Genomic DNA, 21,073 nt, shown 5'->3' on the forward strand with positions numbered 1-21,073 from the left:
ACCGGAGCGGGAGCGGGGCCGGGCCTTGCCCGCAGCCGAGAGCGCCGCGCACCCGCACCCGCACCCGCACCCAGCTCAGCGCCCCGCGGCCGACACAGCAGCCAGCCTGCCAAACGCACATCCAGCCGTGCCCCGCTCAGCAGCGGGAGCGGAGCCGGGCCTTGCCCGCAGCCGAGAGCGCCGCGCACCCGCACCCGCACCCGCACCCAGCTCAGCGCCCCGCGGCCGACACAGCAGCCAGCCTGCCAAACGCACATCCAGCCGTGCCCCGCTCAGCTCCATCCGCCTCTTCCAGTCGCTCCCTCCGCGGAACACACCCCGATCCAAACGCTATTCACCAACGCCCGGCACCCCTTGCGCTTCTCACGCCATTCGGCCAACCGCTCCCCACCACCCCATCCTACAGACACCCCACATCCAACCAACACCCCAATCCAGCCTTTGCTCATCCAACCCACACGCCGCTCAACACCCAGACAGCTCCAGCTGTACCCAAGCATGGCGAGACCAGATGGTGATCAGCCCAAGCAAGGAGATAAATAGTTCTTAAATTATTTAAACATTGTCAGAGTAAACAATAACAAGCGGAGTTCTGGCTCAACAGAATGAAAAAAAATAATGGTATAGAAGGTAATTGTATTACACAAAGCATGGGTGTGACATGGAATGAGGGAGGAAAGAGAGTCAATGTGACTACATGGAAAGAAACATCTCCTGAAGGATGGGTCGTGCGGAGCCACAGCAGGACAGCAGTTATGGAGCCCCTGCCGTGCCGCACCATGGTGGCTCCCGCGGCTCCAACACCTCTGTGAGCTGAGCTCTGCTCCTCTCCCCTCAAAATGAGCTGTCAGGGAGCCCTGGCACTGACACATCGGGAGCTCTGGAATAGCTTCACTCCAGCTGACCACTGATGCGGGATTTATCCCCTTCTGGCGATGGTGCCAGTCTGAGCTCCCCACTGGGATGAGACCTGGCAATGCCCAGCCCAGGATGGCTTCCAGCAGCACAACTCCTGGCAATGCCCAGCCCAGGATGGCTTCCAGCAGCACAGCTCCACAGACACACAGCCAACATGGCCCCAAAGGGACCTGGCCCTCCTCAACGCCATACTCACCGAGGAGCACTGGGGCTACAAAATCCTCTTTTAAGGATGATTCAGGTCCAAGACATTTCATTAAACTGCGTTTTGGAAAAGAATGTTGTTATTTGGGCATAACTAAAGAATAACCAGCACAACTTACAGCTCGAACCCATGCCGTGTAACGCAGATCCCAGATCGGCCAACACGGTCCTGACAAGCGCGTTTGGCTGAGCCAGCGTTATGAGTTAAAATGAGTAACACAAAGGCAGGATGGGGAGAGAAAAAAGAAGCCATAAATAGAAGGAGAAAGAAAGGGAGATTGGGAAGGTGAGGCTGGGGCTCTGGGCGGAGGCTGAGGCGGTGCACACTCAGAGGAGGAGAGCTCATCTGAAGGAAACTGCAGCTGCAGAGTGCTCCTGGATCCCTGGATCCTCAGGAGCTGGCCAAACCCCACTGAGGGTTCTGGCCCTGCTTTCCCTTTTCACCTCTCTGGGCTGGCAGAGAGTTAGTGCTTAGGATGCAATGGCAGGGTTGGTTTTGTTTTTTTCCGTTTTAAATTTCCCTTACAAATAGGAGTTGCAACGTCCATCCCAAGAAATCAACAGAATATTTCAAAGATTTGCCCCGTCCCCACCCTGTATTTTGAGTAGAAACCCCCCAACAAAAAACCCCTAATCAACCAAAAGGGCTTTTTTTTTTTTTTTGCTTTTAAGTCTTAAGAGACTTTGAATGATTGTTCTGTGAGGTGCTGTTGGGTCCTTCTGCTCCACACGTCTGACTGTGCTCACAAAGAGCTGAGTCCCTTTTGCACTCTTTGTATTTGTTTTCCTCTTCCACTGTAGTGTTCAACTCGCCATTGTAGTCCTCGTGTCCATTCTTACCCATCTCTATTTGTAACTTCTGCCTTTCATCTTCCTCCTCCTCATCCTCCTCCTCCTCCTCATCTTTGACTTTATGAACGATGAAGAGGTGTCTGTTCAGAGAGATGTGGGAGGTGTAGCAGAGGCCGCAGAACAAGCACTGGAAGGTGGAGCTGTCTGTCTTGTGCCGAGGGATGTGTTCCTGGAACTCAGTCTGGACGTCTGTCGCAAAGCCGCACTTCGCGCATTTCCAAGGCGCTTTCAGTTTTTTGGCTGGCGGCGCGTCCAAACCCGCAGCGCTCTCTGCCCGACCCAGCTCATCCAGTGCCATCCTCTTTGGAGATTTTGCCTTCAAAAAATAAGATTAAAAAGTTACTTCATCATTTGAACCCGTGGAAGATTAAGTGCTAAAATCCACACGCGTGTCTGAAGATGCCTGAGGGTGAAGTCATGCCTAGGGATTCCTGGGGCATTCCCTTCCCTCCCCACACCCAAACACCTCACCCAGTGCACAGGATTTCAGCTGCTGTCCTGTGATGTGAGACAGGAACACTGGGAGAGGCTGGCTGGCCAGAAACATGATGGGGAAATAGTTTAGAATCAAGGAATCATGAAATTGTTTGGGTTGGAAGAGACTTTAAAGCCCATCCAGTTCTCCTCTCTCATGGGCAGGGACATCTTCCACTATCCCAGGTTGCTCCAAGCCCTGCCCAGCCTGGCCTTGGACACTTCCAGGGATGGGGCAGCCATGACCTCTGTGGGTAAAAATTCAGTTTGGTGTGGGAAGGAGGAGCCCACAGAAGAGGAACAGCTGAGGCACACAGGGGTGGTCGACAGCCCAGACAACACTTCTCAGATTAAACTCTGAACATTCTGCCCTCCACTCAATTTTGTCCTAGTGGCATCTCTCAGTAACTCATCCCCTCTATCTTAAAATCTTCCCCCATGAGGATGACTTGCTTATATATATATCCCTGCAGTGATATGCAAAATGTGTATTTTTAAAATAAATGGAGCAAAGAAGCCCAAGCAGCCAACCCTCCACTCCAATCCAAAACAAAAATCAGTAGAACAGTTACAGCTGCTATACAAAATTACACATTCCTACTTAAGAAAAATGCAGTTCTCATAGGTAATGGATCTAGCAAGTATTTTAACAGAAAATAAATCTTTTATAAGTAGCAGAAAAAATGAGTGAGAAAGAAGAAAAATGTGCCATGCTAGTGAACAGGGTACCAGGGGAAAACGAGGGTAATAACAAACTTAAATTACAAAATGGATTGAATAAATGCCAGAGAAAATCCTGAGAAATGCAAGATGCAAATGCATGTTGTCCTGGTGCTGGTGCAGCTCAGCTGCACTCACACTGCTGACCCTGACCCTGCCAGAGGGAACCAGGCTGGATGGAATGGAGTGAGGGAAGGAGATCTGCCCTGTGGCTGGAGGGTTTGACTGGCACAAGGCCACAGCTCGACGTAACACCCCGAATGAACAGCTACTCGCCAAGTACATTTAATTGTACATTTAATTTTCCATGAAAATAGGGATCAGTTACTTCTGCTCTGTTTCTCTCTGGAGCTTTCGCTTTGGCCATCTGGGATAAGTCTGGGTTTTTGATGCCGTGCATGAGGCTGATGTGGTTCTCCAGCATGAATGGCTGAGGAAATGTCTGATTTTCATCTGTGCAGTACCTTGGAAATAAAAAAAAGACAATTTATTAGAGGATATGCTCTTTGTTATGTGCCAAACCAAGAGGTGGAATTAGAGACAGGCTCTGGTGAGTAATGTACCATCAGGTTACCAAAATACACAGCAAAGCATCATATTAATAATAAAACATTACCCTGAGAGAAATCTAGAATGGTTTGGAGCTTGCCACAGTGCTCATGAATGGGAGTAGGGCACGTCTTCTTTACAGTGCTAAACAAATACAGGGACTAGTGGGGGTCAGGCACCCTGTGACAAGTGCCAAAGAGGATAAATGATCAAGATGGAAAACACATGGGAGAACAACAAACACGGACTCCACCAGGCTGTACCACAACACAGTTAAAATTCTTACCAAACTGTTGAAATTCCAACTTTTGTACCAACAATCTAGGCAGAATCACTCATAAACATGTCACTTATATGTAACTCATGCTTGAAGCTGGCAGCACTCCAGAGCTGCTCCAGAGCTGGCTGACATCTCCAAAAGGAGCTGTGAAGGGGATGTGCTGTCTGCACCTTTGCTCCTGGATGACTGAGATCTCCTGGAATAAGTGCCAGGCCCTGCAGACATAAGACAGGCCCCCTCAAGTGGGCAGAGGGCTCTGTTAGCAACTGGGAAAGCCAAAATTGAGTATCTGTGCTGTTCTTGCCAGCACAACACAATGAAGGTCCATCACACACAGACCTGAGCAAGGACAAGTGACACCAGAGTCCCCTGAAGTGCCCTAATTGCATCTGAGACAGGATTAAGGGCAACAGAGAGGAGCTGAAGCGTCTCTGGGTTACAAAGACATCTTCTAAAAGGACAGAAGAAGATTCCTACTGATCTTCCAGTAACTAGGGGGAAATTAAATGATGTGAAAATGCAGACATGCTCATTGAATACTTCTGGGTTTTAACAGGAATTGCTCAGAGGCTAAATCAATATTTAATGATGATGGAATTTTTCTTCTTCGTGGAGGAGAGCTGAGAGGTTATTAAGTGGTATTTATCAAAAATAAACATGTTGAAAATCAAGTGTTTCAGACACTTTGTACTTAAGACTTGGAAAAGAAGAGTAAGAAAACAATAACCAAGTGAATTATGAAAGAAAATACACAACACAGTATTTTGCAATTTGCCCTAATTTAGAATTCTTTTCATGTGAGCAGGGAAAGATGTTTGCCTAACCTGAATAACTCTGTGACAAGCACGACAGGAGGGTGTTCAACTAAGTCCTCCATCACTGGTTGCTCCCTACAAATTTATCCAAAGCCAGAGACCAAGCAGGGCAAGGGGAGAAAGGGAAAATCACTGCTGGGAATGTTGAAAGCCAGAGGAAGGTCACCTACAAGCAAGCATGCTGGAGTCACAAAAATTGTCAATAATCAGATCCATGACAGATTTTATTCATATTTCACATGGAAACCCAGGAGAAGAGGGTGACATGAAGTCAAGGCATCAAAACCCCTCAAGAGTAACAGGTGAGAGTGATACAAAATGCCAAACAGGAAGAAGGAAGAGACACCAGATCCAGAAGAAAGGAGGAGCAGTGGACATGTGATGCCTCAAAAAGTGCTGAAAAGAGTCAAGGAGGAATGCAGAGACTGCAGGGTAAGATTTTTAGAGCAATGCTCTACAAGCTAAGAGGGATCAAATGGAAGACAGGACAAGAAATCTCACATCCAGGCAAGGAGCAGCTCTTGGAGATGCTGGGAGAGTATTTCAAGGAAGAGGCTTCATCTGCAGAGTGCTGTGATTTCAGTGAGTCTGCCCTACTATGACTGAAGAGAGCAAAACTGCAGTCCAATTAAAAGTTCATCAACAGATTTTGAGACGGAGCAACCACAAGTTGCAGAATTAAATGCAACCACAATTCTCTTGGATTGCCAGCTGTGTTTTCTCTGCTGGCATGATCACTGCCCCTTGGGTGAACCAGCGGATCCACAGCTGTGTGTTGTTCTGAAAAGTAACAAGGTAACACACAGCAGGCTGGCATATCCCAGGCTGTCAGGAATTTCCACACAAATCCTTCTTCCCAGTAACATCTTATGCTCATTTTGATCCTGAAACATTCCACTTTAAAAACAACTGATGCAGAGATAACAGATTTACACAGATCAGGTGAGGGTAACACCCAAGACCATCACCCACAAACTTAAAGATGAATGAAACACAATAGGAGCCAACATTTCATCTCCTCGGAGGTTCCAAGTCAGAGCAGTTACAAGAAATGGAAAGTTTAGAAGTTCTAGATGAAAAAATATCTCAGGAATGTATTCCCAGTGGTAATGCCAATGCTGTATCAATTTACTAAAAGCTGTTGTGGCTCACTAGATAGTTCAAAGAAACACAGTACTTGAGGAATGTGCTTGTACCCTTCAGATGAGGTTTTAGCAACTTGAGTGCAGTGAAGTGATGACAACACACGTCAGAAATGCTTGCATTAAACCAAAATTTTAGATAAATTAGAAAAATTCCCCCAGCCTACATCACTGCCAACTTATTTTCCAACCCAAATGTGCTTTCATCCTATTTAGAAACCATGTCTTGGAATGAGACAGGAAGGAATTTTAAGGTCACTCAGCAAACAACTTTATCTGCAGCAGTTATAAAGGCAGATTTGTAAGCACTGGGCTTTTTCCTAACTGAGATTGTATCCACAGTTAAAATATGTTGACCAGCAATGGTTTTCATTTACCACTGATTTCCATAACTTGTCTAAAGTCTGCAGATCCATTTTCCAACTTTGAGGTGTGACTTCCCAAGCAATTCCAGCAAGATTAATTCTCTATTGCCCTGCAGCCTGTGCAGTCAGTTCTGCCCTTCTAAGCAGTGGCAAGATCTGGTTCATTATTAGGATTTTACACACCTTCTGCACCCAAGGAGAAGGCACAAGAGTGATGCATGACCACACCAACCACAAAGCAGTGAAAGACTGACCCAATATTTTATTAGCTGTTTCACAACAAAGCAAAACATTAATCTCATTTACCACCTGTAGATATCAAACCACACCTTCCCTTAAGTTTCCAAAAGACATTGACTGTGCAGTCAAAAAGCCACTAAGTCTCTTGTGTTTAACACATTCTTTAACACTCTTTTTTAGCCACCAAGTCTCTTGTGTTTCTAACACATTCTTCTCCTCACTTTCTTTCAGTAACTCACAGTCTGGAGTAGACAGGAGCAGCAGACATGAGTTATTACAACTTCCAAGCTCAGAGGGTTATGCTGCTGCTGAAGAGCAGCCTGCAGAGTGGCACTGGGTACGTACCAGCAGGTGTAGACCTTCTTTGCTGTGTCGTGGTTGTTGCGGATGTGTCTGCGCAGGCTGTTGGAGGCGTTGAACGAGCGCTCGCACTGCCGACAGGGATATCTCTTCATGGACTGCCAGGGAAAGAGAAACAGCTTTCAACAGCACGGACGTGGAAGGATTCCATGAATGCAGCACTGACTGGATTCTAATTCACCTGCTCTTCACCTGGACATTACCTCTCAGAAGCAAAAAAAATCCCTTATAGAATATGTAATTCTACTGATAGAGATCACTAAGACTTTGAGATTCCACTTAGATTCAGCCCTACAGTTGGGTAATAGCAGCACTGATCTTATAAAACCAGGACTACTTAAAGCACATGCTTGATTTTATTGATGTTTTTATTAGGAATTACATATATGCTTTTCCTGTGGTTCGTATCACTATTGGACCCCATGCAGAATTCCCTCAGTGGAAGGTCCCTTTAGCCTGAGAAGGCAGCAGGACCCCAGTTAAGTACAAGTCCACTTTACCCTTCTAGCTCCTCATAATTCAGCACAAGAAAAGGGCAAGATGCTACAAAGCATCACATGGGCCCTTCTGTTATCCATGTATGATATCCACATCCCCCTCAGGTCTGTCCTCTAACCAGCCTCCTGCAAATTTTTCTACAGCCCTTTATATAACCATGCATGTACATTCCAGTTAAAATCTTCTTAGACTTGTTTAATGAATGCATATATGTATTAAACTGAAATATTTGTCCAATTTCCTACTTCTGTGACATTCAAATGGGAAAATCCAGCACTCAGCCTGCCCTCATCTTCTTCTCTTGAAGTGAGGCCATCATCAAATGGGACAACCCAGCCCTCTCCAAATCAAGCTAGAAGGACTCAAAACACCATGATCCAGATTCCCATTCATGTCTGGGTGACTCAGGATATCAAACAAGAAAGAAGTCCTGATGCCTAAGTACTGAGAAATCTGGCTGCACACAGCATCTTGGCCCATGTTCTGCCAGCAACAAGGATTAGCTTGACAAAAGTAGGTCAAGGCAACGCAAAGCTTGAGCTGGATGAAACACACAAAAAATTGAGATTTGCAGTTCTTCTAATGACAGCCCTGCAAAGGGGCCTGGAATGCAGGAGACTGGTGCTCCTCCCCAGCTCACTAGCTCAAGTATTTCATCCCAGTCCTTACCCTTCCATGATTTCTCTTCATGTGGGACACATAGGTTTCCCGATCAGGGATCCACTGTGAACATTCCTTGCAAGTCCAACCAGTTCTTCTCAGTCTAGACTTGGATTCAGGATTATGTCCTTCCACCCTCATGTCTTTCCTCGTCAGAGGAGAGGGGGAAGTCCCATTGGCTACCAAAAGCTCCTTTGGTGAGGTATGAACCTGGTTCCTTGAAGCCTTCTCAGATTTTTGTCGAAAGTTTGAGAGCTCTTCAGGATTACGGGGGACTCCATGAACACCCTGTGTAACAGTAATAATGGAAATGCATGTAATTCATATTTCACACCTTTATTTATAAATAAATACCATTTACTATTTAAATACATTATTTAAATCCCCACTGGCCAAATAATGTCGTGTTGTTGTCTTGCTCCTGTATGGTTTCCCATTTCTCCTAGAAGCTGCTGCAGTGCTTTCCCTGACAAGAGATCTTCCCAAGAAACATGAAACTTCTATTTCTGTTTCCTGCATGACAACAGGCACTCCTTGGTGCTGCCTGTTTAGCATTTTGGATGAGCCCTGGGAACTCTGGTTAAACAGGGAAGATGTAATGGAAGAGAAATTTCAATTGTCATTATTTCAAGAGCCTAAGCTCTAAAAACACAGAGCTTTGGTAAGCTCTGAATGAAATGTTTGCTGGTATCCTGGAGGCTCTAAAGCTGCTTCATTTTTGCTCAAGGGATGGGAAGAGAAAATGTTTAGATTCTCCAAGTCTATTTCCTTCAATTCCACCCCATCTATTGATATTTACATTTTTCATGGTTCAAAACTTCACTTCTGACATATAAAACCAAGCATAGAGCCAGGAACCAGCCTTATAAGGAATATGCCTTTAGGCTCTTTGGTTATTCAACAGGCCAAAATCCAAAAGTCCCCCAAAAAGTTATTTTAACAAAGAAAATTGAACATAAGGAAAATAATCTAAAAATGAAGAGCTGTGGGAAAGCAAAAGCAAGTAAAAGAGCAACATACGAAAGAAACCTCAAGAAACTCCCCCAGGAACAACAACAGTTCATCCACACAAAAGGCTAATTTAGAGGTTTAATTGTGCACAGTAATTAATAATGGGTAAAGTTTCAACACATGAAAGCCCCAGGCATTTGGAAGCCTTTCTGTGGGTTAGACACCAAACAAACCTCCAAACACAAGGTCTCAGCTGAGAAGTCTGTGTACTTTGCACCTGGCCCAGCTGATGACCACAGAAGCCACAGCACTGCCAGCTCCTCAAGAACCCACACACATCACCTTTCTCCCCATCTGAAAATCTCTGGAGTGCCCATTACTCCACTGTTACACCACTGGGGCAAAACAAATGAGGAACATGGGAAAATGAAGTGATTTCTCTGCAGGATCAATACCAGGAGGCAGAGCTAACTCCTGCTCTGCGACGCTCTAAACCTCAGGAAGATGAGGAGGCACATGGATTCTTTATTTTGCAGGTAGGCACACACTAGACAGCACCTCCTAAAAACTCTACCACATGAAGGTGATCTCAGAGGAGATGGGGGAGTAAAATTACTCCCCTGCCACAGCCAAAATGCCTTTGGTTACCTCAGAGGTTAAGAGACAAAGTTTTGTGGTGAAGATCTCGGGATGCTGACGCACAAACTGCTGCAGGCAGGTCCCTGGGCTGGGATCTGACAATGAACCACAAGGTGAGTATCTCAGCCCCAGTTTTTTAGCACTGGAATGAACATCTCTTTGAAGATTCTAGCCTTAATCTCAACTCTATTTTCCTAGCTATAATGCACCAAGATTAGCAATCATCAACTTCACAGGAGGGCTTCAAATTGTAATTCATTACTGCATGCAAAGCACTTCCAGATTTGCAAGTTAAAAACATGGGGGAGAGAGCAAGGAAGGAGTGTTGAATGGGTCTTGCTTTCAGGAATGAGCTAAAAAAAATCTTCTGGCTTTCTCAGTGTTAGTGTAAACAAAATAAAGTCACTGATTAAAAAAAAAAAAGTCCTTTTTTTCCCTCATCAAAGGACAAGCTCTTTCTTCAGAATGCCACTAAGAAATCTTCTGAGATGATTTTTGTGGAGTGTTGTTAGGCACTGAACATAAAAACATCCTGAGTAAGATAACAGAAAAATGTAGTTCCTTTACATTTATGGGATAATGAGACCTGTAAGGCTGGTACTTCCAGGGCAATCACTTCTGCCTCTCTCAGTCCCCTCTTGCAGCCTGGTGTCGTTCAGAGCAGCAGGGAATCAGGCTCTTAAATGCCACATAACCTCCCTCTGAGGCAGCTGCAAAGGGGCCAAAGCTCTCCAGGGGAGCACCCAAAATGGCAGATTCAGCTTTCACTATATAAATTCAGTAACACTGTGGGCAGAGAATAATTGTTCCTGTCTCCCAACTGAAGAAGCTGCCACATTAATTTAATTATTTTCCTTGAGTTTAAGAGGGTGGGGACTCCCCATCCCTGGAAGCGTCCAAGGACACATTGGACAGCACCCAGAGCAACCTGGGATAGTGGAAGATGTCCCTGCAGGGGGTAGAATGAGATGGGCTTTAAGGTCCCTTCCAACCCAAACCAGTCTGTGATTCTGTGCTTCTATGAAATCGGAAGAGTTAAAAATCAAAGAGATTTACCTGTATAAACAAGTTTTGTCATACAGCTAAAATGCACCTAGATGAGAAGAACTGCCAGCATTAAGACCAACTAACACAAACCACTCCACTGACATTTCCAGATCCTGTACATCACTGTAGTCTATATTTTCCACTAATATATTCCTCAGCAATCTTCCACTTCTTGAACCACTTGCCTCACATGATTGATGTAAATTCTCTGTGAACTCAAAAAATAAGATCTTGCACCAGTAAGGGAGAGAGTTACCTACCTTGACATGCTGCATTAGCTGCTGCTTCTGCATATACACCAGCTGACACTGTGGGCACTTAAACACTCCCACTAACAACTTGCTGGTGTTCTGCTGGAAGTGCTCTTGGAGCAGCTTCTTCTTGTTAAAGACCATCTCGCAAGAGCATTTGTAGATCACCCTTAAACAATTAAAGAAAGTAAATTCAGTCTCTCTGCCTCAAGAAGACAATGTAAAAAGTTATCTCAGCAACTCCACAAAGGGGTGGACTTCTGGAGAGGGCTGTGCTCTCCATGTATTGTCAACACACACCCACGTGGGCAACTGAACCAGTAACTCAACTGGGAAGAACATCAAAATGCCTCAGGCACATACCACAGCTTGCTAAAAATAAGTTTACTTGTATGCATATGCATAGCCCTGTGTGTATGAGCACAGACAGATGGGAGCAAACTCAAAGCATACCAGCCAGCTACACACTGCTTTCAATCCCACCTTTCCATAGTTCCTCACTTAAAGCACAGATTTTTGGCACTAGCTCAAGCCTTGGAGGGAACAGCTACAGGGTAGAAAAATCAGGAGGCTTCTCTCTAGTGATTTTTGGGGGCAACAGCCTGGGATAACTCCTCTTCCCTTCAAGTGCCAGATGCCCTGGAGCCATCTACCAAGAGGTGCCACTGAGGGTCCTGCTGGACAAAGAGGTGACAATTAAGTTCCTTTTATGGATGTTTAGCTCTTGCCTGACCAAAGCCCTCTCCTCCTACACAGGAGACTGTGTTTGTACCAAGGCTTGCTCTGGTTTGGAACAGACCCCTGCTGGCAGACAAAGCAGCAGATCATCTTATACAAGGACAGAAACCAAAAATAAGAAAAAACAAACTGTGAGGGAAAGGGGGAATCCTGGAACCATCCAGCAAAGGAGGAGAGATAAAGCCAAAACACTTACTGAGTAGTCTTGTGAGGCTCTGCTGGGTGCTGGCTGGCCACGTGAGCCATGGTGGTGTCAGCAGACTTGAAGGCCTTCGGGCAAAAAGAACACTTGTGGAAGACTTCGCAGTGTTTCTCGTGGATGTGCACTTTGAGCATGGCGAGGGTCATGAAGACAACTCCACAGTGGATGCACCTGGGGGAGGCATGACAAAGAGCTGAGTTACAGCCACAGCACCACTCCCATCACAGCCATGGAACGGCACAGATGGAAGGACCAGGCTGTGGTGGGTCCTTGATTCAATCCGTTCAACCATACTAATGTGGAAGAGTCAAGGAGGAATTCTGAGCAGAACTCACAGCTAAGTGTTACCAACAAGATCTATGTTACCAACCTTCAGCGACTAAAACAACCTAAAAAAGAATGAAGATGTGGTTCAACAGAATGCCAGTCCTGTACCTGTGAAAGTCAATTCCAGCACAAGGCACAAGTGAATGACTAAAGTACCTGATGAGACTTCCCTGTGGCAAAAAGAGAGACACAGTCTCAAGCTACATCAGGAAGGTATAGGCTGGATATTAGGAAAAAATATTTTCACCAAAAGAATAATAAAATACTGGAATGCTCTTTCAAAGAGGTGGTAGAATCACCATCGCTGGATGTGTTGAAAAAAAGAATGGACATGGCACTTGGTGCTATAGTCTAGTTGAGGTGTTAGGGCATAGGTTGGACTTGATGATATTAGAGGTCTCTTCCAACATCATTATTCAGTGATTCTGTGAAAAAGCAGCACAAATACAAGTTAGACCCCAGTACAAAATAAAGAGAAAGAATACCCAGTTGGAAATCTTCAGCAATTGCTACTCCACTGAGCTCCAGAAAAATCACAACAGCAAGAGAAAAGATACTGAGAACAGCAATAGAAACACCCAAGGAACTGATAAAGCTCATTAAAATTATTAAGATACAGGTGCTGCCTAGAAACTGCTTGTCTGGAAGGACTGTCTGGGTGCTAAGGGAAGAGAGAGAGAGGAGCAGAAAAGGATTCTTCTCAGCAGCTGAAAACAAGGCCAAGAGGAGAGCAGGGCCACCCACCCTGCTGTTCCCACCTTGCCTCTCCTCCAGACACATACCTGTGACAGGTCCTGCCTATTATTCCCACAAGATGGCAACAATCAGCAGCCTCACCTCATTTAACTTTAACACTCCCCAGATCTGCCTGCTGTGCTCTGAGAGATGCCACACTCCAACTTACAAGAGCACGTGAGGATGCAGCCACCTGTCCTCACCTGCCTCCAGCACACCAGCCACAGGGTCTGCCATCCCATAGGTGCACCTCTGCTGCTCTGGGACCAGAACAGCCTCTCCTAAGGATATCCCATCAAAATGGCACCAGTGGAACTCTGCTTAAGCCAGCACTGCAGGTAGAGATACTAGAGCAGGGAACTCCAGCCTGGTAATGCAAGGGCCAACCTTGCATTGGTGGGATGTGAGAGATGCACAAGGGATAACCTCCTCACCTTACAAACAGGTTTTCCCTTCATTTCCCTGCTTTCCCTGAGGGCTGTCTGCCCACAGCAGAGGGGGGATGTGTGCTCAGCACTGCTGGCACAGATGGACCCCAGCTATGGTGCACTGGAACTGCTCCAAGCCCGTATCATAAACAAACAAGCTGCTGGAATATCCTTCCCTCCGAACCAGCCTCCCAGCAGCGTTTAGGAAACAAGCCCAGGCTTTGAAGTTGCACTTCAAAAGATCATTAGGCAGAAGCCAGCCTGAAGGAGCCAAACCCTCTCCCCCACACTTTTAAGAAAACACAGAATTGCTGTTTTCTTAAATTTCAAGAGGGAAGCAGTGACAGAAGCTGGTGTGACCTTTGGGGAAGCATGAAGACATTCTGCTGGGGTAGTTCTGCCTTCAAGCCTGATCCTCAACCATGAGACAGGGGGAGAGAGATTTTCTAACACAGTAACACCAGGAACCAGGTTATTATGGAAGAATGAATTCCCCAAGTATAAATGGAAGAACAAATACTAATCCTGGCAGTAAGGAATACCTGGTACATCCAGGAATATCCAAGGGGCTTCCTCCATAAATACTCCCTGAATTAAAGAGATGGTTCTGCCTGATGCTTGATTTTGGGAAGTGCTTCATTAAGAAGGAGGAATGAAACAAGCACTAACTCAGGGTCAAACGATCACAGGTTAATTTAATTTACACTAAATGGAAGTCTAAACAACAGCCACGTTGTAATTAAGAATCCCGGTGCCAGAAGGACAAGGTCTCATAAACTAATTAGCTGAACAAAGTGGATGGAGGATGTCAAGGGGCTTGCCATGTAATTCCTGCAAATTGCAAATCCTGCTATCATCCCCAGTGCTGTTGGATCCCTCAGGGCAAGGAGGGTTGGCTGGAAGTCTTGGAAAGCTTCCTGCGAGAGGAGATAACAGCTACAAGATGTTGTCTTAACCCTCTGAACGCTTCCTATGCCATCACCTTCCAGCCCCTCAATTCTCCAAATGGTACCAAGCAGAAAAATGAGTCCCAAATTGGTGGGGACAGCTGGAAGGGGCTTGGAAAAAGTGGAGAAGGTGACACTTGCAGCCAAGAAGAAAGGACCATTAGGGACAATCTTGTTGAGTTTCATTTTTAACTGTACAAGACCATTCTCATTTTCAGTGCAATCACTAGCCATGACTCAACTCCAAATAAAACAACCATACCCCAAATTTAATTGAAAGCACAGGGTTATGAGCAGAAAAGGAGACAGAATAAGGACTTAAACCAAACCTGTGCTCCAGAAATTCAAGAAAAATAGGGACATAAAGAGAAGCAGTTAAAGTCAAGCTGATCCTGGGAGGGATTTAAAGAATTCCTCAGCTTTTCAGCTCTGCAAGTAAGAAATGTGAAAGAAAAGAATGAAGTCACTCCAGGGCAGTGACTACAGGGCAGATGCCACAGATTATCTAGATATGGTTCTGCAACCAGCATTTATCTCTTCTGTTTTCAACAATGTCAGTGACATCAGCCCTGCAGCAGAGACAGGCAGGATAACAAGGATGGCATAGCCAGACACTGACCTGCCTGGTGGACTCATCTTTCACAGACGAGCTTCAGTAGATGTGAATTAGAGGAGAAGTTAAAGAAATTCAGCTTTTAGAGAAGCTGGGTAAAGCTAAAAAATCCTTAAGCATAATTTGTGAGCTTTGCCTTTGTTTAGAGTTTTGTTAATGTCCCTGGAACAGAGAGTAGGTATCTGCTAAAGACATCTGCAGGTAGATGGAAGCTCCTTGCTGGATTCCCAGGTGCCACGGAAGTCCCAAGAACTGCACCAAACCCAAGTTAATTTTTTGATGTCTCCTCCATAGCCCTTTTTCCATCTCAAGGAAAACATTTTTTCCTCCTTCCCAGATTAACTCATTTTCAAACAGCCCCAGTGTCACAGCCATTTAATATGTGATGGAATTAATTCTTTGTTGTGGGCTGGGTCTCCTCAAATCAGATTCCCACATTAAAAAAACCTTATCTGTATATAATTAAACTCAGAATTAGTTTGTTATGTGCCTCTTGTCTTCACGGTTGAAAAGAAAAAGGCCTTGAAAACCTCAGTGTGATTCAGACCAAACCACACAGCAGAGCTTCCTGAAGTTGCAGACATCTTAAAAGAACATCTCCAAGAGCAGAAATTGCCCTGTTTGTTTGAATTCTCAGAGTATTTAATGGCAACCAAGAGAAAAAACAGAACTTGAAGGAAACTCAAAAGATCACCCAGTCTCATCTCCCAAGCAAATCATCACTTGTTAAGAACTGTGCTGCATGCAGCTCAGGTGATCTAAACATGCCAAGGAGGGAAGGCTCGTAGGGAAAAGTAACATCTTATTACAGCAAGCAGTTTGGTGGGAGAAAAGATATTGTACCACATCCAGAGCCTTGGGAGCCTTCTCCACCTGTCTCAGCTCATGAGAAATGCTTGGAGATTTGCAGGGGCATAGAAGGAAATAATCTGTGCCCTTCTCACAAAGGCACACATCCTCAGCCCATTACAACTGACATAAATATAAATTCAAGCCTTAAGGAGATTTACAGGATTAAGATCTGCAATCTTTTTGCTGTAAGTATCAATCCTGAGACATCCAGCTGCAACATGAATTCAATACAAGAGCTTTTCAGCTCAAAGATGCCACAAAATAATGTCTGCTCTCAGAAACCTCCCTTAAATCCAGTTAGTAATTATTTCCCATTTCAAATGTGTTCTGTCATGCAGAAAACCATGCCAGGCTCCAGCTACATCCACTTTCATTTCTGCTGTAAGTAAGACACAGTTCACAGTCTCAGAATGATTTGGGTTGAAAAGGACTTTTAAACTCATCCCATCCATTCCCTGCTATGGGCAGGGACACCTTCCATTACACCAGGTGGCTCCAAGCCCTGTTCAACCTGGCCTTGAACACTTCCAGAGATGGATGTCCTAGTTACAGATGGAACAGAGTTAATTTCTTCTCAGTAGCTGCTACAGTGCTGTTTTGGATTCAGAATGAGAACAACACTGATAACACACTGATGTTTTGGTTTTTGCTGAGTTATGTTTATCCTAAGTCAAGGACTTTTTTTTTTTTTGGTGTGTGTGTGTGTGCCTCCTGCTCTGCAAGCAAGAAGACACACATACTGGGAAGGAACACAGGCAGGACAGGGACAGGCACAACCAAACTGCAGAAGTGTAAATCCCAGCCTCTCAGGGAGCCTGAGCTGCACGCACCTGAAGCCAACTTTGCGGGAGTAGTGCAGGCAGTTCTCCTTGACGTGGGTCTGGAAGTAGGCGGAGCGGCACACGGCTCCGCACTCGGGGCAGCAGTACGGGGACTTGTGGGCGTGGATCCTCTGGTGGGCACAGTAACTGCACTGGTTGGGCAGCATCATCTGGCACACTTGACACGTCTGATGGAAGGAAGGTTACATTCGTTAGTTATTCTCTGCTTGGGGTTTTTCTCCCCCAAATTCACCCTAGAAAACTTCCAGGTTTAAAGGAAGAACAGGCATACTCCTCTAACAGCAGCATCAACTCCACAAAGCTCTTTAACTAGTCTATCATCTTTTTCCTACATCTTCCACAGCTAACCATTCCCAAATAGAAGTTCTATATTTAAACCACATCTTCTATGCTTTATTTCCTTTTTTCCCCATAAAAAAAGAAAGCAAATTCTTTCACCTCTTAGCTCTCATGATATTGTGAATGCTCAGCACTTTCATTTCCTGACTTGAGGAGAGCACTTTTCTCAACAAGTGCTCACCACACACCAAAACACAACAATAAAGGAGGAAAATTACAGCCTGACTCCAAACACCTGATGCTGAAGGCAGTGCAGTCCTGATGTGCACCTTCCCCATCAAAACAGCTGCTGTGTCTCTTGCAAAATTTCTTTGTATCATATGAAATTTGAACTTCCAAGACCACAAACTGTGTTTCCCTTACAGAAACTTCCTGATGACCAGAAATAATACAAAGCCCCTTTCTCTCCCTGTTTCATCCTTAATGAAATCCATTTTTACACACATGCTTACTATCAAAACCTCTTTGCAGAAGCATAATTTATTTGACATGTAGAGTTTTTATGTGGATGTATCATCCCATTTTCAACAGCCATCAACCTCTGCTCCCTTCCACAGGTGTCTCAACTCTCTGTACTCCTGCAAAGCCCGGGAGCAGCTACTCCTCCTGTGCAGGAAGCACATTGCAGGATGCCTGAGCAGGAGTAGAGCTGGAGCAGATCCCAGCCCACTCTGAGCCCTCCAGGAGCAAAAACTGTCTTCCAACATTTATCATCCCATGCAAAATCACTCCTCTAACTTAAGAATGAACAACAGCATGCAGCTAATTATGGATTATCAAATCAAGTAATTTAACAAAATAATTTCCATGGGTTTCACTGCTGGCAGGCAGGGTAGAAACATGAGACAGAAGCCCCTAAATCTGACAAAAATAGAATTAAATTAATGGCCAATTCCCTTTTCTGTATCATTGCTATTTCATGCAGCACCTCTGTGATGCTCCACTACATAACACCCATCAGGGAAATGTCAAAACCCCTGCAGGTAAGAGAAAGTATCACTTACAATAAAATGCAAAGCTGTGACAAACCTGAAAGGGTCATGGGGTGGAAGGGAATAAAAAATTAGGCAGTCAAAAGTGAAAACTGCAGAAATTGCCAAATACATGAAAAACTTCAGATGTGATCTGAGGTATGTCACAACTCAAATTTATAGGAGAAACTGTTTCTCCAGGAAGGAGAGAAATTAGTGGAAAAACCACATGGTAAGACTCCCATGTACACACCCATAGGCAATTAAAGGAAGCTCAAGAGCCTTTCAAATGCTGCAGAAGTCCCCTAATTTCAGCAAAGAAAAACAGTGCAAAAGAGCCATGTGAATGGGAAAATGAGAAACAGAAAATCCCCCAGGATCTCTCTGCAAGGAGCTGAGTGGGACCTTTAATTCTCCAATGCACTCTCAAATCCCCAAGTAAGAGATACAAAAGTAAGTAACAAGCAATAAATTAATAGTAAATAAGAACAGTAAGTAATAAGTAAGTAATAAGTAGAAGCAGTTTTATTGTGTTTAAGATATCTTTTTCTAACTGGCTTAAGAATGGAGAATTTATCTCCCTGGCATTGTTAAAATGGGACTTCTTGCTGTGATCTCAACTAGTATGTAAGGCAGAGCCACCACAACGACAAGCTGAAAGCACCTTTGCCCTAGTAACTCAGTGAGAAACACTCTTTCCAGATCCTGCCTTGTCAAAGCCAATTTAGTTTTGATTTTAAGTCAGTTTGAGGCTCACCTCTTCCTCCCCCGCATGTCATACCCACTGCTCCCAAAATCAATCAGCACATGTTGAGAACCTGAATTTTCAGCACCCTGTGTGCTCTTGTGCTGGATCTAAAATATGCCAAAACCACTCAGTATTTGATGAGCTCCACGCCTGGGCACTGCTGCCTGGGGATGTCAGAGGAGCAGCCAGCTCCCATCACCTCCTGGGTTATGTGAAAGGCTCCACAGGGACCAAAACCATGCCAACTCAGGCCAGAAAAGTTTGGGGACTGTGAGTAAGAGGCACCAAAATTGTGGTTACCGACTTTAGGCCTGTCAGAAAATGTAGACACATGATACAGGAATAAAAAGCAAGACTCAGTGAGGATAAGGCTAAATTAATCCATTGCTCCTGCAGGCACCAGGGAAGGAGCTAGAAGGATTCCCACACTGACACCACAGAGCACAGGGGGACGTAAACCAGCCCCAGCCTCCAAATTCAGATTGTCTTGCAGAAGAGCCAAGACATTGGGCAGTAAATAGACAAAGAAGAGAGATGAGACACAAGGATAAATGAGTAAGAATAAGGAAAATCTCATCCTCCAGCAGCATTAGTTCTGGACTTGGGAAAAGTCAATGCAGCTTCTCCCTTCTGGCCCCAAGGAACAATCCAGGCCCTCCAGAGGAGTCCACAACCACATGGGTAAGGAAGATCTGAGCTGCAATGGGTCAGGCCACCTGGATTTTCCAAACAGCTTTGCAACATCCTTCACTACAGGATTTTGAGGAAATTGAGGTACCACCACATTAGAGGAGTTTGCTTGGATAAGTAAGTGGTTAGAAGAAAAGACAGAGTAAGACAGAGAAAGGTGCCCAGGAAGTTGTGCTGGCATTTTGTCTCTACAAAATAACCTCAAAGTATCTGGGAAAGTTAAACAGCAAAGATTGATGATCACAACCCAGTAACTCAGCATGTTTTAGATAAGGGCTGACCACGAGGGCTGGCTGCAAAAAGAATGTGTAGGGCTGAGTATAATAAAATGAACCAAGCAAGGAGCATACTAGAGCTGAGGAAGGTTCCAGTAAGAGAAAAAAAACCCTAACTGGTGTTTTCCTGCTCACACTCATCCTCTTCTCAACACCTGCAGAAAACAGGAGACCAGACATCCTGCCAGGAGAGTTACAGGAGGTTCTGCTCATCCCTTTGCACCAGGAGCTGCTGCACTTGTCAGGAGCCAGTGTGCAGCCATGCTGGGCTCCCCACCAAACACCCAGGCTGGGACATGGAGTGGTTCTTCCTTTTGCAACTCTTCTGCTTCGTATGAGAAATCGTAACTTGGTTCCAGATGTCACATTTTTATCTCTCTCCTAGTTTTCCATGACTTTTCAAAGAAGTCTGGCAGCAATTTGAGACATTCATTAGTCAGTTATTTCTAAAACATTTTACCAGGACGGGATTCAGTTGTGTAATGTCTGTGTTTTTCATACTCCTATGGCCCACGCTTTAATCAAGAGTTATTTATTACAAATTTTCTTTAATTCTGGTTTGCCTGCCACATTTCATTTGGGCTTTTCTTCCACAAGTCACATTCACACACAGACAAATGCTCAGAAGCTCAGCCGTTTTGGAATACTTGAGCTGATTCCCATTTTTACTTATTAGCTTCTTTAAAAGGGGAAAAAAATGAAATATTCACTGAGACGCAGTGCAGATTGAAAAAAATATATACTAAAAAAAAGTTTGTCTGTTAAACCCAACCCTGTGGCCACAGAGGTGTTTGCAAATCAGGGCATTTATAGTAGCACACAGTTTTGCCCCAGACAGTGCCTGTGGAAAAGAACTGGCATGAGCAAAGAAACATTCCAGCTGTTTTAGTCTCTTTGCTGTTCCAGAGTTATGTGATGGTGATGGAGTCCACATCTACTTAAGAGCTGCCCCCAGACTACAAGGGTTCATCTTGACATGATCATCATGGAGCTTCAGTTAAAAACACTTAGGCAGCAACCCTGTGGCATGGAACCAGGGCTAGGAAAAAGATGCACAAGCCAAATTAGCTCTAAAAAAAAAAAGAAATTACTAAAGACTCAAAGTTAAACAGTCAGAGGAACAGAAACTGCATTTGCAGACTGTTAATGTTTCACAAAATGCTTGCCCCTAACATATTCAAACCAAAAATCCCCTACCAGTGGTGCCCTAAAGCCCCAGTTCTTCCCAAACCCAGCCTTTTGCAAGCTATAATTTTTCTGCTTCAGGCAGAGCTGCTGGGGCAGCAAAGGAATCACAGAGATTAGCAGGATCCTCTTGCTATTAAAATAAAAAAAAATAGTGACCAATTACTAGTTCAAGTTAAAGGTTAACCTCTCAGTAGGTGTCCCTTCCTGCCTGGC

The 21,073-nt window shown here is 44.8% G+C and overlaps 1 protein-coding gene across 2 annotated transcripts in view; it reads right to left on the reverse strand.

The window, feature by feature from the left end:
- Positions 1 to 546: 546 nt before the first annotated feature.
- Positions 547 to 21,073, reverse strand: part of ZNF592 (zinc finger protein 592) — a 35,256-nt gene continuing 14,729 nt past the window's right edge. Inside the window, exons 3-9 of one of the 2 annotated variants that reach the window (XM_041418306.1) lie at positions 16,638 to 16,816; positions 11,900 to 12,076; positions 10,975 to 11,134; positions 8,087 to 8,365; positions 6,905 to 7,017; positions 3,497 to 3,632; positions 547 to 2,290 (exon numbers count right to left, since the gene is read on the reverse strand). In XM_041418306.1, the coding sequence (XP_041274240.1) occupies positions 1,790 to 2,290; positions 3,497 to 3,632; positions 6,905 to 7,017; positions 8,087 to 8,365; positions 10,975 to 11,134; positions 11,900 to 12,076; positions 16,638 to 16,816 (1,545 nt within the window). In that variant the 3' untranslated portion in view covers positions 547 to 1,789. Of the gene's footprint in view, positions 2,291 to 3,463; positions 3,633 to 6,904; positions 7,018 to 8,086; positions 8,366 to 10,974; positions 11,135 to 11,899; positions 12,077 to 16,637; positions 16,817 to 21,073 lie in introns of both variants that reach the window. The other variant, XM_041418305.1, reaches the window with a different exon arrangement.

This window comes from Onychostruthus taczanowskii, unplaced genomic scaffold, assembly GCF_017590055.1.
Source record: "Onychostruthus taczanowskii isolate IOZ18803 unplaced genomic scaffold, ASM1759005v1 scaffold6, whole genome shotgun sequence".
NCBI classification, from domain to species: domain Eukaryota; kingdom Metazoa; phylum Chordata; class Aves; order Passeriformes; family Passeridae; genus Onychostruthus; species Onychostruthus taczanowskii.